This window comes from Macrosteles quadrilineatus, unplaced genomic scaffold (genome assembly GCF_028750875.1).
Source record: "Macrosteles quadrilineatus isolate MER2022 unplaced genomic scaffold, UCM_ALF_1.0 Scaffold_1__1_contigs__length_201487025, whole genome shotgun sequence".
Taxonomy (NCBI): Eukaryota; Metazoa; Arthropoda; class Insecta; order Hemiptera; family Cicadellidae; genus Macrosteles; species Macrosteles quadrilineatus.
Window position 1 is genome coordinate 33,185,965 of NW_026542594.1, and position 13,337 is coordinate 33,199,301.

The window sequence follows — 13,337 nt, forward strand, 5'->3', positions numbered from 1 at the left end:
TACAGAAACTACAAGTCTTGTGAGTTTGTAATATATGAGATTTTAGAGCTATGTTACTATCACAGATTAAACTACAAACTTTGCACAGTTTTACCTTCATTTGATATTTTAACTTGTAGTGACGAATCGTTTTGCCTTTTTGGAAAGCGACACAGAGCAATGTTGAATGTAGTCTTCATTTTATATATGTAACTAAAAACCTAGGTTGGCATCTTCTATATAGTAGAAATTACATTTTGACAATTTCAATTAATGAAAAATAATAATTTAAATCAGAATTCTAAATTTAAATATATATTTTAATATTCAAAACAATTTTATACAATAAGATTTAACAATTGCAATTTTCAAAATCAAAACTAAATCTTAAAAGTTAAATTTGTTAAATAAAAAATACTTTTTAGCAATTCAGAATGTTGAGTCTACATTTATACAGTGTGTGTGCTATAGAAAAGACTACCTATGTTATCTATGTTGCCTCAGTGAGTGAAATTTGGCTAAGTTTTTAAAAATCAGGACTTAAGAAATTTTTGTATAGTAGAAGTCACATGAAAAACGACTAAGTGTAATTGGAGAAAAATAATCTAAGTTTAAAAAAAAACTTTGTAACATTTTTCTAAGTTCAAAAATTGGGACTTTAATGTTTAAGTTTCACTATCACAATTATATTGAGAAATACTCTAAGTTTCTAATAATAAATACACAAACAGGCAGTCACTTAACTAAGTGTCATTTCCACAAGAGCAAACGAGGAAGTGTTGAGACCATTTCAGTTAATTATACAAACAGCTCATTTCCAGACATTCTATTGGATGCCAGGACAGGGGCGTGGCGCCGGATGTCTAGACAGGTCCACGGTGCCGACGCCTTCCACTAGCCCAGCCTGCATGTGTAAAAAAACTTACCAGAGAGGAGAGCAGATCAAGATGGCTGCGCTGGCTGCGATGGAAGGGGACTGACTGAAGGAACCGGTTTTCCCCACCTTTTATACAATACCCGATGGCTGAATTCTCTACAATTCATGAAATAATTTTTACAATTGCAGTGTAATTGTTAAATTTATTTTAACAATTTCTGGTGAAAGTAAAAATCCAATTTAACTCCTGTCACCTGTCGTCAAATCAATCAGGTCAATGTGTCTGTCGCCAGGGACCTGTCTAGACATGTGTCGCCACTCACTCCCGCACCACGTTATCTCTCTCTCTTTCAATACCCCCCCCCTCTCGACATTGAATAGAACACCTGAGACTGGTCTGTCTGTATAATTAATTGCAGTGGTGTGGACGCTTCGTCGCTTGCTTGTTTGGGTTCACCGAACCTTGGCGGAGGTGCCCGAAGTAGCCTTGATGTGTTGTCAGTTTCGCTGTTGATGGCGAGAAGACCGGTCGCGCTCAAGGCCAGGAGCATGCCTGAGTTCAAGGTTAGTAGAGAGAGGTTAGTCTCTCTACTAACCTTGGCCCGAGTTCGCGTACAAACCTCGCACTGTCAAGTTGATGATTTTGAGAATATACTTGTGAATGCATGTGGATTTGAAATAGTAATGAAGTTGTACAATGGTATTGAACATTAATATAGGCTTGTATAGGTCGAGAGCAGGATTTTTGGAATTGGTGGCTAAAAAAAGCTCACCATGTTATTCTTATGGGGAAAACGTGCCTAAAGTGGGGTCTCTTTGCTAGTTCGCCACTACTTTTATTTTATTTTATTTTGTTTCCAATGGTCCAAACAAACCAATTTACAAATATTGTTTACAATAAATATTTAATGTTACTAATATCTAAGGGACAAGCCAAACATGCAATGGGACGTATTTATATTACTTAACAGAAAAATCTTGACAAGAACAACAAATTAAAACCTGAGCAAATGTAGACTAACAATGATAAATTTTTTAATAGTTAACATAGAATAAAATTGTTTAGCCAAAAATATAACAAAAATAATAACAACAACAAGCAACAACAGTAACAAATGCAATGACAATAATAAATAACAATAATAATAAACTACAATAGAAATAAATAACATTTGTAATAAATAAATAACTGATATATAACTTATAACTTGCAGACAACAAATCAAGGCAGCACCTCACAGACCAACAAGTAATAACCTGTTTTTTATCGACTCGCCACTGGTGTAGAAGAGGTCGATATCATTCGGTAAGCTGTTGGCCAAGAGTTGGATGCGGGGAAAAGTGCTGTGGAACATGTACTGGGTAGAGTATTGACGTCTAGTGAACGGATGAGTTTGGCGCAGGTGGCGGGATGTGCGGAAGTCCAACTTATAAAGTAAATCTGGTGCATCAATGTCCGAGTTAATAAGCTTCCTCATTAACAGTATGTCATTGATTACCCGTCGAGTAAGTTGTGGCCTCAAGTTCAATTGAAGTTGTAAATCCTGGATAGGAACAGTGCGGTAGTCAAAACCCATCAGCACACCAACCAAACGAATAAAATGGCTCTGCACGTTCTCAAGACTCTCGATCTGCCCAATCAGGTAAGGGCTCCAAACAGGTGACGAAAATTTAAGTAAAGGCCTGACTAGATGTTTGTAGAGGGTTCTCAATGCATTGATAGAGAACATGTTGCGACTGTTCCTTATAATGAAATATAGGGCAGAATTAGCTCTCTTGCAGATATAATTTATATGGTCTTGAGGATTTAAATTTGGAGAAAGTATGACGCCAAGGTCCTTGATCCTGAAAGAACGTGGGAGGGGTTGACCGTCAAGTAAGTAGGGGAAGATGATGGGTGTGCTAGATCTGGAAAAGGACATCACAGAACATTTTGAAATATTCAGGGTCATGTCATTATCACAGCACTACTTCATCAGTGAATCAATACCGTTCTGTAGAGTTTGGCAATCATCCAGGGTTTTAATTGTTTTAAAGAATTTAGCATCATCAGCAAAGAGCAAAATGTTCGACCCCTGAGTATGCTGCACCAGGTCATTAATAAATATTGAGAATAGAACTGGGCCTAAAAGTGATCCCTGAGGCACCCCGGAGACAGCAGAGAAAGGTTGAGACAGACAGCCAGCAACCCGTACCTGAAGAAAACGATTATGGAGATAACTTCTTAGCCACATCAAGAGGCACCCGCCAAGTCCAATAGCCTCAAGTTTGGCCACCAGGTGATTGTGACTTACACGATCAAATGCCTTCGAGAAGTCAGTGTATATGGCGTCCACCTGATGAGAATTCATAAAGGCAGTTAGAATGTGATCCTGGAAGGCGAGTAGGTTGGTAGTAGTCGAGCGTCCCTTAATAAAGCCATGTTGTTCAGTACATATTACACTCTTAAGATGGAATGTCAATCTTTTCAGAACCAGGGATTCGAAAATCTTGGCAACCGTTGACTGTATAACCACTGGGCGATAATTTTTGACATCAGTGGTGGAACCAGACTTGAAGATAGGTGTTATATAGCCCAACTTGAGATTGGTGGGGAAGATGCCAGGTCCATCTCCAAAGCAGGATGACATTCAGCATGAAGAAGAGGGTCTATGGCGTTGTGGACGCGCAAATGTATAGAAGAGAAGACCAGATCAAGAAGAACACCTCGATCATTGTGGCAGCCATGAGCAGGTTGAAATATACGGTAAGGTGAGGAGTTAAAACGCCACTGCAGTATTTCAAAACCAAAGGGGAAATGTCGTCAGGGCCAGCTCCCTTATTCACATCAAGTGAGTTCAACTCATCTTCAACCTCTACACAGCTCACATAGCAAGAGGAGATTGTGGTACATGCCTTGAAGTCATATTGTGGTGGAGAAGAAGTCGGAGACTTGTATACAGAGAAGAAGAACTTTGAAAACAGGTTAGAGATGTCTTGAGGGTTTTCAGCAGATCCATTATCAAGCAGCATTCGGGAAGGAAGTGATGAGGTCTTCTTAGACGAATTGACATAACTCCAGAAGATACGAATGTTACTATTCAGAGATGAGTCAATAGATTGAATGTAAGCTGAGTAACATTTCCTTGTAAGTCTACTGCATGCCGCTTGAATACCACGGAATTGATTATACAGACGGTCATCAAGATTCTGCTTGTAGCGCTTATGTAGGTGCTTTTTCTTGATAATCATAGATTTGAGCTCAGGGGAGAACCAAACAGGAAATGATCGTTTACCAATGTATTTAGATGGGCATGCACTCCTTATAGTATGAGTAAGTTGGAAACAAAATTCAGAAAACAAGTCTTCAACGGGCACAATATTATCCAAAACAGGGTAGTTAAGGTGTTGAACCCATTCGAACACATGGGCGAGATCACACTTCCTTAGGTTAGGAACAAAGGCACTATAGTTGAGGTCTTCTGAAGGATTGATGTCCAGGTCCATCTCCAAAGCAGGATGACATTCAGCATGAAGAAGAGGGTCTATGGCGTTGTGGACGCGCAAATGTATAGAAGAGAAGACCAGATCAAGAAGAACACCTCGATCATTGTAGACATTGTTGTACTGCTTTAGATTGAGAAAATTCATAATATCACAAATAGATTGGGCTGATGTATTGAGGTGGCTAGAAGGACTGGACCAGTCAACGTTCGGTAAGTTGAAATCCCCAATAATCAAAAAAGAATTTATGTCTTGCACTGTAACTGATAGCTCCTCAAGAATTGATGCAAATTCAATATACTGAGTAGAATTTTGATTAGGAGGCAGATAGACACCATCCAGGACAAATAAAGAGTTCTTGAGTTTCAAGGCTGCAAAGACGCATTTAATGTTAAGAGAAGAAGGGGAGAGTTCCCAAGAATCAAACTTGTCACGGATCGCCACGATAACCCCACCACCACTGATTTTCTGGCTCGATTCAATAGATCTACCACACCTGTATACTCTATAATTGATGAAACCCAATTCCATGCTGCTTATATCTTCTGAAAGATTAGTTTCCACCAGTATAATCACATCATACACTGAATGACTAAGGGCTTGACGCAGCGTTACAAGTTTGGAACGTAAACCATTGATGTTCTGAAAAAATACACTTATTTTGTTTGGACCGTTGGAGTTTAGGCGTTTTTTGGTTTCGACTTAGAAATGGAGGGAATACCATTAATGTATCTTATAGTAAGGTCACTCTCACCACCTTTCTTCCTCACTTCAAGCTCATCTCTAAGTTTCTTAAGATGATTCCGCTCCCTAACTGTGCGATCTCTAGACATACTAATTCCGTCATCATCCTCAGCATACTTTTCAGAGAAACGCTTGGAGAAGATCCGAGCTTGGTCAGCATTAGGAAAAATTAACTTTATAGGTCTGGGATTACTTTTCTTGCGGTCCCCAATTCTAAAGAATCTGATAGTATCAAGATTAGCCTCCTGGTACACTTCACACAAAAGATGTTTTATATGGTGACTGTCATGTTTCTTTTTAGATTCAATGTTTGAGTTGGAACTTTCGGAGATACCGTGATACATTACACTGACGTTTATTACGTTCAGTAATCTCCATTAGAGTTTCCTCAAAAGTATTACAGTCCGCTAATTTCGTTTCAACTCTACCCTCAATATCAGAGACCCTGTGCTCAAGTCGCTCAATTCGTGGTTCAAGCTGTTCAAATTTGTCATGGATAGCCTTCACATCATCCTGAATCAATTTTACATTATCTGGTAAATCATTGAGACGATCAACTTTGGCAGAAAAATCGTCTATCTTTTGTGAAAGTGCTGTAAGAATGGAATTCAAACTTGGCAAAGAAGGAGCGTTATCACAATCTACGCGTGAGCATAACCATTTAACTGTATCATCAGTTGCAATTTTCATATATTCTGCTTTAGATATCCCAACGCAAGAACGATGGAACCACCGATCACAGGGGCCGCCACACTGGAGTCCCTCGTCTGTATTTAAAACCTTTTTACAACAGGGAACGCAGGTCGTCTTTATTATATCTGAGTCCATGGTTGAATAATCGCTCAAATTAGGGCTACTCAGTTCACCCTGATATAATAACAAAAACAGATAGCCAAATAAATTGATTTGAGTGGTAGAATTAGTTATAGTATCACTTGAAGAATCAGGTTGAAGGGCGAACGATCTAGAAGGCTGTGGAATGAAAATTTGACGCAGATTCCTCTATGTATGACGTATGAGCAGTGACCAATGACGGGTGTTATTGACTGACGAAAACTGCAATGAAGTTGGTTGAATCCTGTTTGATATTGTTAGTCAGTTTCTGGGGTTCAGGAAATTAATTTATCTTGAGGGTAAATTACGAGTTAACGTGGTTAAGTCAAGTGTCTAAACTTAACTCACAGAAATTGACGATCTCACAATGATCGGGTAGGGCATTAGCTGAGGTAAAATAAGCACAGAATAACAGTAACAATCGGACCAGAAGTATCAACGAATTTCAATATCAGCCATCTTGAAGAAGAAAAAACAAACAAACTAGTCTATATACAAACAAGTAGGCTGTATACACATCAGTTAAAAAAATCAAATTAAAAAATACAATTTTAAAAACATCTATTTACATATAAACAACTCTTTACCTTTGAAAACTGTGGCATGCTGGTTACAAGTTCATAACCTTTGGTTTGTAAATGTTCTACTTACTAGTAAATTAAATACTTAAAGTAAATTAAATTTCCTATTGAATGGTTTCAATCATTTCTATAAAAAATATTATTTATTATTTACTAGCAGAGTACCCGTCCATCGTACGGGATTGGCATATGAGTATAAAATGCTTATTGCAGTTATGCTCAAGCTTTGCGTTTTTCAATGAAGGAGGACAAAGTTTGATACAATTTGCGTCTTTAAATTTACGGTATACTATAGTATTAATTACACATCTACCGTAACCATAATGTTCAACCACTTCAAATAAACAATAGAGAAAAAATATTAAAGAGTTGCAAAATATCAGAAATTATTCATGAAACTAAAACATAAACATAAATTTTAAAAATCATACTTTGACAGTTCTCATTGCGTATCAATTTTTTGTTGTTGCTTGGTTCAAATTAGAAGTTTTCATATGTTTTCATGTATGAAAAAAAATAATACTGCTTCACCCTGTTGGTAAATCATATGACTTTTAATGCTTTTGCACATCATAGAACCAACATTTTTATTTGAAACAGCTGAGTAAATTCTTGAATTCCCTGTAAATATGAATACGCATAATGCAATCGTTTACAACCGAAATTTACAACTGAGTTGACAACAGCTGATTTTTACTCCATAGAGGCTAAAAACGATTTTTACTCCCTAAAGAGTAAAAATGCTACCATTGACTATTGAATACAGAAGTTGTATTAATAGTCAAAGATACTACTTTAGACCCGCAACGCATGCATTAAAAACGACTGTTATTACTGCAGTATGACAAAAACAATATAATATGAACCCTTGATGACTCCGCTCAATTTTGTGGATGCCTCTGCGAACGCCACCTAGTAAGTAATTTCCCTCCCCTGTAATTTGTTCCTAAGTCAATATTACAGAGTTATCCTTTGGGTGGTCATGCAACATTGGCAGGAAGTTTCATAATACGATTTTGAAAATTTTGAGCGTCGTCCAAAAAGGGGGGATTTAGGGCACAACTCAAGCATTTCAAACGTAAACCCCTTCAAGTGACACCTAATTTTAAAGTGTTTACAAAATTTAAATAACCATATAAACCAGACTTTGCTATCTCTGCCCTATCCAAAATGGTAGCCAAAAATGAGAAAATAAATGTAATGAATGTAATCAATGTAATAATTGACTTCCATTTTGGATAGAGAAGAGATAGTAAACTCTGGTTTTCACATTCTATAAGATTTTGTAAACACTTAATAATGAATTGTCACTTGATAGGGGTTTACGTTTAAAATTTTTGAGTTTCCCCCAAAATCCCCCCTTTTTGGGGGACACTCAATATTTTCAAAATCATAAAATGAAACTTCCTGCCAAGCTAGATGACCACCCAAAGGATAATTCTGTAATATTGATTTAGGAACAAATTAGATTCCAGGAGGGAAATCTATATATTTAATACGATAAGCATATATTTGTCATAATTGTTTTGGAGCGGTGGTGCTACCGATCACCATGTTAGTCCAATTTGTCGTTAGAAAGGTCTTAGCACGTAGTTTTGCCATCTAACAAAAAAACTTTGGAATTCCATCAGGGCTCTGCCCCAGCGACCTTCAAAGTTCCCATACTATTCTTAGGGAGAAAATGTTTGTTTATACATTTGAACAGATAAATATTTAGAAATTGACACTAATATTTAAAACAGCTGGTTATACTAAAATTGAAGACATGTGCTATGATTTATTAGATTAATTGAAAAGATTGATGTTTCACTGTTTTAAACCAGTTTTTATTTGCACAAAATCGAATTTCCCCTATAGGGAAGTAGCTATTACCGTAGGTGTCATGGTAAGACCTAGGCCCGGGACCGATTTACTTTTTCATTTTGATGTCCCCAGAGGCCAAAAACACCATTCGTTCAAATTTTTATATATCTAATATATAAAATTCTCGTGTCACAGTGTTTGTCTGCAAACTCCTCCGGAACGACTTCACCGATCGTTATGAAATTTGGTGTGTAAATTCTGTAGGTATGCGAATCGGACGTAAACTATTTCCCGTTTCGAAATTCTTAAAAGGGCTCCGCCCCAGTGGCTCTGGAGTTTCCCATGTTAACCTTATGAGAAATGGAATTAATGAATCTTAACAGCTGTTTCAATTAAACAAGTTGGTTCTGTTCTATGATGTTCAATAGCATTAAAGTTACAAGGATTACCAACAGGGTGCAGCACTATTATTTCTTTTACATTTATGACAACAGCTAATTTGCAACCAAAAGGTGAGTGAGCGTAGCGAACGAACTTCAACCTGGAGGCGAGTTAGCGTAGCGAACGAGCTAACCCGAAGGCAAGTGAGCGCAGCGAACGAGCTCCAACCTAAAGGTGAGTGAGCGTAGCGAACGAGCTCCAACTCAAAGGTGAGTGAGCGTAGCGAACGAACTTCAACCAGGACGTGATTGAGCGATGCGAACGAGAAAATTAAAACATCTTGAAAATTAAACGTAACGGTACTTTCTTTCCATCGGTCTGTCTTAGGGGAAACCTATAACTTAGGCGATACGAAGTTCGCCGGGTCAGCTAGTGTATATATATATATATATATGTCCGTCCGGACGATAACTTGAGTAATTTTTGCCCGATTTTTATAAAATTTGGTTTTGAAGGTGTAAGGCGGGATGAACTTGAATGAGTTCGCGAACCAGCATGATCGGACCATGAGAACGGGGTTTAAAACGGGGGGTTTTATGGGGTTAAAATGGGGTTTTCTCATTTTTACCCTTAAAAAACAAAATTTATAAATTCTTCTCCAGACTTTATTAAAGAGCTTAAAACAAATAATTTAGTATATCAAAGTGTTTTTGCACGGTGATTGGTTACGGAGAAAATTCAAAAAATTGTTAATTTAAAATTCCCATGTTCTTAGTAGGCAGGTTTGCTCCAGCAGGGGTCTTTTTTAGGGAGAGGTGGGAAAATGCATTTATGCACACAGGTGGCTAGCCTGTAGCACAGAAAACGTACTACTATAACCCAGAATGCCAACCGCATGGTAAAAAGCATTAAGCGGTTTGAGAGAGCTTTGCCTGTCAATCCGTAGGCAGCGCCACCAGCGTTGCTATGCTATTGCATGGCAACGCTGGTGGCGCTGCCTACGGATTGACAGGCAAAGCTCTCTCAAACCGCTTAATGCTTTTTACCATGCGGTTGGCATTCTGGGTTATAGTAGTACGTTTTCTGTGCCTGTAGCGTGGTACTCCAACGGGTTTAAGGCCCAGAGACTACCCACTAAAAACCTCCCCTACTCTTTGGACGCTAGCCTGGGAACACTTGTCGCACTTCATCAGAACTAGGCCGAGTTTGCCTACGCCCGAGGGGCTTACGCCATGAACTTTGACTGGTAGACACGAAAGAAATACAAAAAATACTATTGTCGTTGATAGCCGAATGCTATGTTAACATTTTAAAGGTTAACGTTCGGATATATACCTAACATCAGAAAGAGACTGGAACAAGATTGGGAGATGGGCCATTATGAAACGCAGTTTGTTACAGGACATGGAAAATTTCAAGGTGAATTTGTGGAGATTTCACCTGTTGGAAGAGGAAGTATGTAGATGTGGAGAAATAAAAACCACGAGTCACGTATTTATAAATAGTTCACTTCAGGAGACAAATAGGAGAGAATTGGAAGAAGTCTTGGATGAGAGAGGTCTAGAGATGAGAAAATAAAACAAGATGAGTGACAGGAAAACAATTGAGACGTTTAGAATAGCTAAGGAAAAACCAGGGATACTACTAGATTTTTATTTAAAAAAAAGAAACAAAAAAAAACTAAGAAAGAAAAGGAATGAAAACCCTCCCATGAAGGGGAGAGGAAAGGTTAGAGCGAATCTCAATGATCCCTATTGTTTAGGGCGAAATGGGGAAGGGAGTCGTGCTGTTAGGCTTTTGGAAACATAATGTGTCTGGACAAGGATTGAAAGTGGCTGAAGCAAAAAAAAGATATTTTCACGGGGAATTGGCCTGGCAAATAAGTCCCAGACTTAAGCTTTGGTGTTGGGAACGAGGAGTTTGCTACAAACATTTACTGACTTGGTTGAAATGAAATATTTACTATTTAAATTTGGGTTGGCGTAAATATTACAATGGAAAAAATCGAGAGACCCTGGATAGTTTGGTATACTAAAAATACAACTGAATTAACACTGTGCTGCATTTCTTGGTAATCATTGAAAGAGTCGATTTGCAAACTATGGAAACATAGGAAAGTCATAGAACACCACCAAGGAGAAGAAATAGAAATAATGTATTTTTTTAGAATTTATAATCGTTATTATGGACAACCTACTGCGGCTATGAGTAAGGCTATTTGTAGAAAACACTATTTACAAGAATGTTGATTATATCGATCCGTTATGTAAATTTTGAGTATTTCCATAATCTTTGAGTTGAATCTTTTAAAGTCATCAGACATTATGACTGTTATTCGTTTTAAAATAGCGCCTGTAATACTTAGCAATTGCTCGAATTCGAAAGGTACATTAGTTACTTTTTATTACACAAGAAAATTAACGTAACAGTAGACGCCATTAAACTTTTGACGGGCTACTATTTTGGATAGAGAAGAGATAGCGAACTCTGATTTTCACCATTCTTTAAGTTTTTGTAAACACTTCAAAATGAGGTATCACTTAAAGGGGGTTTACATTTAAAATTTTGAGTTGCCCCCAAAATCCTCCCTTTTTGGGAGACACTCAACAATTTCAAAATCATACAATAAAACTTCCTGCTAAGATTGCACGACCACCAAAAGGATAACTCTGTATATTTACTTAGAAAAATATTGGATAGGGGTCTTGAATTTTTATTCACCCTGTATAATACTTTATAATAAGGTTAAAGAGAGGGCTGCCTATTAGAAAATTAGGCTAAACATGATATCCTAACTAAAAGGAGATCCTGCGGGAATAGTATTATAGTAAAAAACGTGTGTAGGTTGTTGCAGAGCGAGTATTCCAAAATGTCTGTGGAAGGACAGTAGTTGATGATAAAAATGAAGAAGTTATTCCTTAGTTTAGCTTCAGTAGTCACACATGTAAAAATGTTGTGACTACATGTTAATGGATGTAATTAAATTACAAATGATCGTCAGATTTCATCCATAGACCCTAAAGGGTTTTATTATTTTTATTTGATAGGATAAAACGTTTGCGCTTTAATTTCACTCGCAGAGAGCAAATGTTAGACTGGGTATCTATCTATCTATATATTAATAGGCAAGCATGTTTCTTTAAAACCTTTTTTCTCAGCTCGTGTGCATCATATCGAAAATCTACGCATACTGTTAGAAAGATATTTTTCTGTAGGTGTGCAGAATCCCTTTATAAATTAAATAGGCTAAAAAAATAAGAACAAACGGTGTATGACGATTATATATCTACAATCCTAAAATGCATTGGGAAGGGAGAGAAACAGGTCCGCGACGTAGGAAATGGCGAAGGAAGTAGTACAGGTGAGTAGTCCGGAGTGTGGGAACTGTTTATGACGATTAGATTAAGGTTTCTACAATCCTAAAATGCTATGGGAAGGAAGGGAAACAGGTCCGAGGCGTAAGAAGTGGTGAAGGAAGTAGTAAAGGCGAGTAGTCCGGAGTGTGGGTACTGTTAATGACGATTAGATTAAGTTATCTGTTATCTTAAATGCTATGGGAAGGGAGGGAAACAGGTCCGCGACGTAGGAAGTGGTGATGGAAGTAGTAAAAGGTGAGTAGTCCGGAGTGTAGGAACTGTTTATGACGATTAAATTAAGGTATCTACAATTCTAAAATGCTATGGGAAGGAAGGGAAACAGGTCCGCGACGTAGAAAGTGGTAAAGGAAGTGGTAAAGGCGAGTAGTCTGGAGTGTGGGAACTGTTAATGACGATTATATTAAGGTATCTACAATCTTAAAATGCTATGGGAAGGGAGAAAAACAGGCCCGAAACGTAGGAAGTGGTAAAGGAAATAGTCAAGGCGAGCAGTCCGGAGTGTGGGAACTGTTTATAAGGATTAGATTAAGGTGTCTGCAATCTTAAAATGCAATGGGAAGGGAGAGAAACAGTTTTGCGACGTAGGAAGAGGTGAAGGAAGTAGTAAAGGCGAGCAGTGTGGAGTCTGGGAACTGGAAACCAATATGTAACAGTTCGATTTATGTATCTGAAATTGAAATACTGAAATGTTATGAGATGGGATGGAAAGATGTCCAAGACATAGGAAATGGTTAAAGAATTAGTAAATGCTAGCAGTGCGGAGTGTGGGAAATGTTGGTGGCAATTAGATTAATGTATTTAAAATACTAAAATGCTATGGAAAGAGGTGACAACTTGTCTACGACGTAGGAAGTAGTAAAGTGTAGCATTGCAGAGTGTGGGAACAGTTTGTGGCAGTTAGATTAATGTATCTGTAATACTTAAATGCTATGAGAAGGGAAGGAAACAGGTCCATGACGTAGGAAATGGTGAAGGAAGTAGTAAAGGCTGGCATCGCAGAGTGGGGGAATGATTTTCCCCGAGCAAAGCTTGGTTTCCTGGTACTTAGTTTATAAACAGTAAAAGAGAGTATTCAAATTGAAAACTATAGAAACTGTATTTCTGAAGCAGGAATTCAGTATTTTCAAAAATATTATTAACGGTAGCCTATCCTATATAAATACAGCGATTTGCTGGGCTTGCACAATGTTGTCAATGTTGTTGGTATTCTGGATTTAATGTAGTCCAGTTGCGACTACAATAAATAAATAATTACCTAGGATTTTATAGAAGACCACT

At 37.7% G+C, this 13,337-nt stretch overlaps 1 protein-coding gene across 1 annotated transcript; it reads right to left on the reverse strand.

Moving 5' to 3' along the window:
• Window positions 1-2,091: 2,091 nt before the first annotated feature.
• Window positions 2,092-2,808, reverse strand: LOC128995780 (uncharacterized). Its single transcript, XM_054420801.1, has one exon. It carries the CDS (start codon window positions 2,806-2,808, stop codon window positions 2,092-2,094), a length of 717 nt encoding a protein of 238 aa, XP_054276776.1.
• Window positions 2,809-13,337: the final 10,529 nt, after the last annotated feature.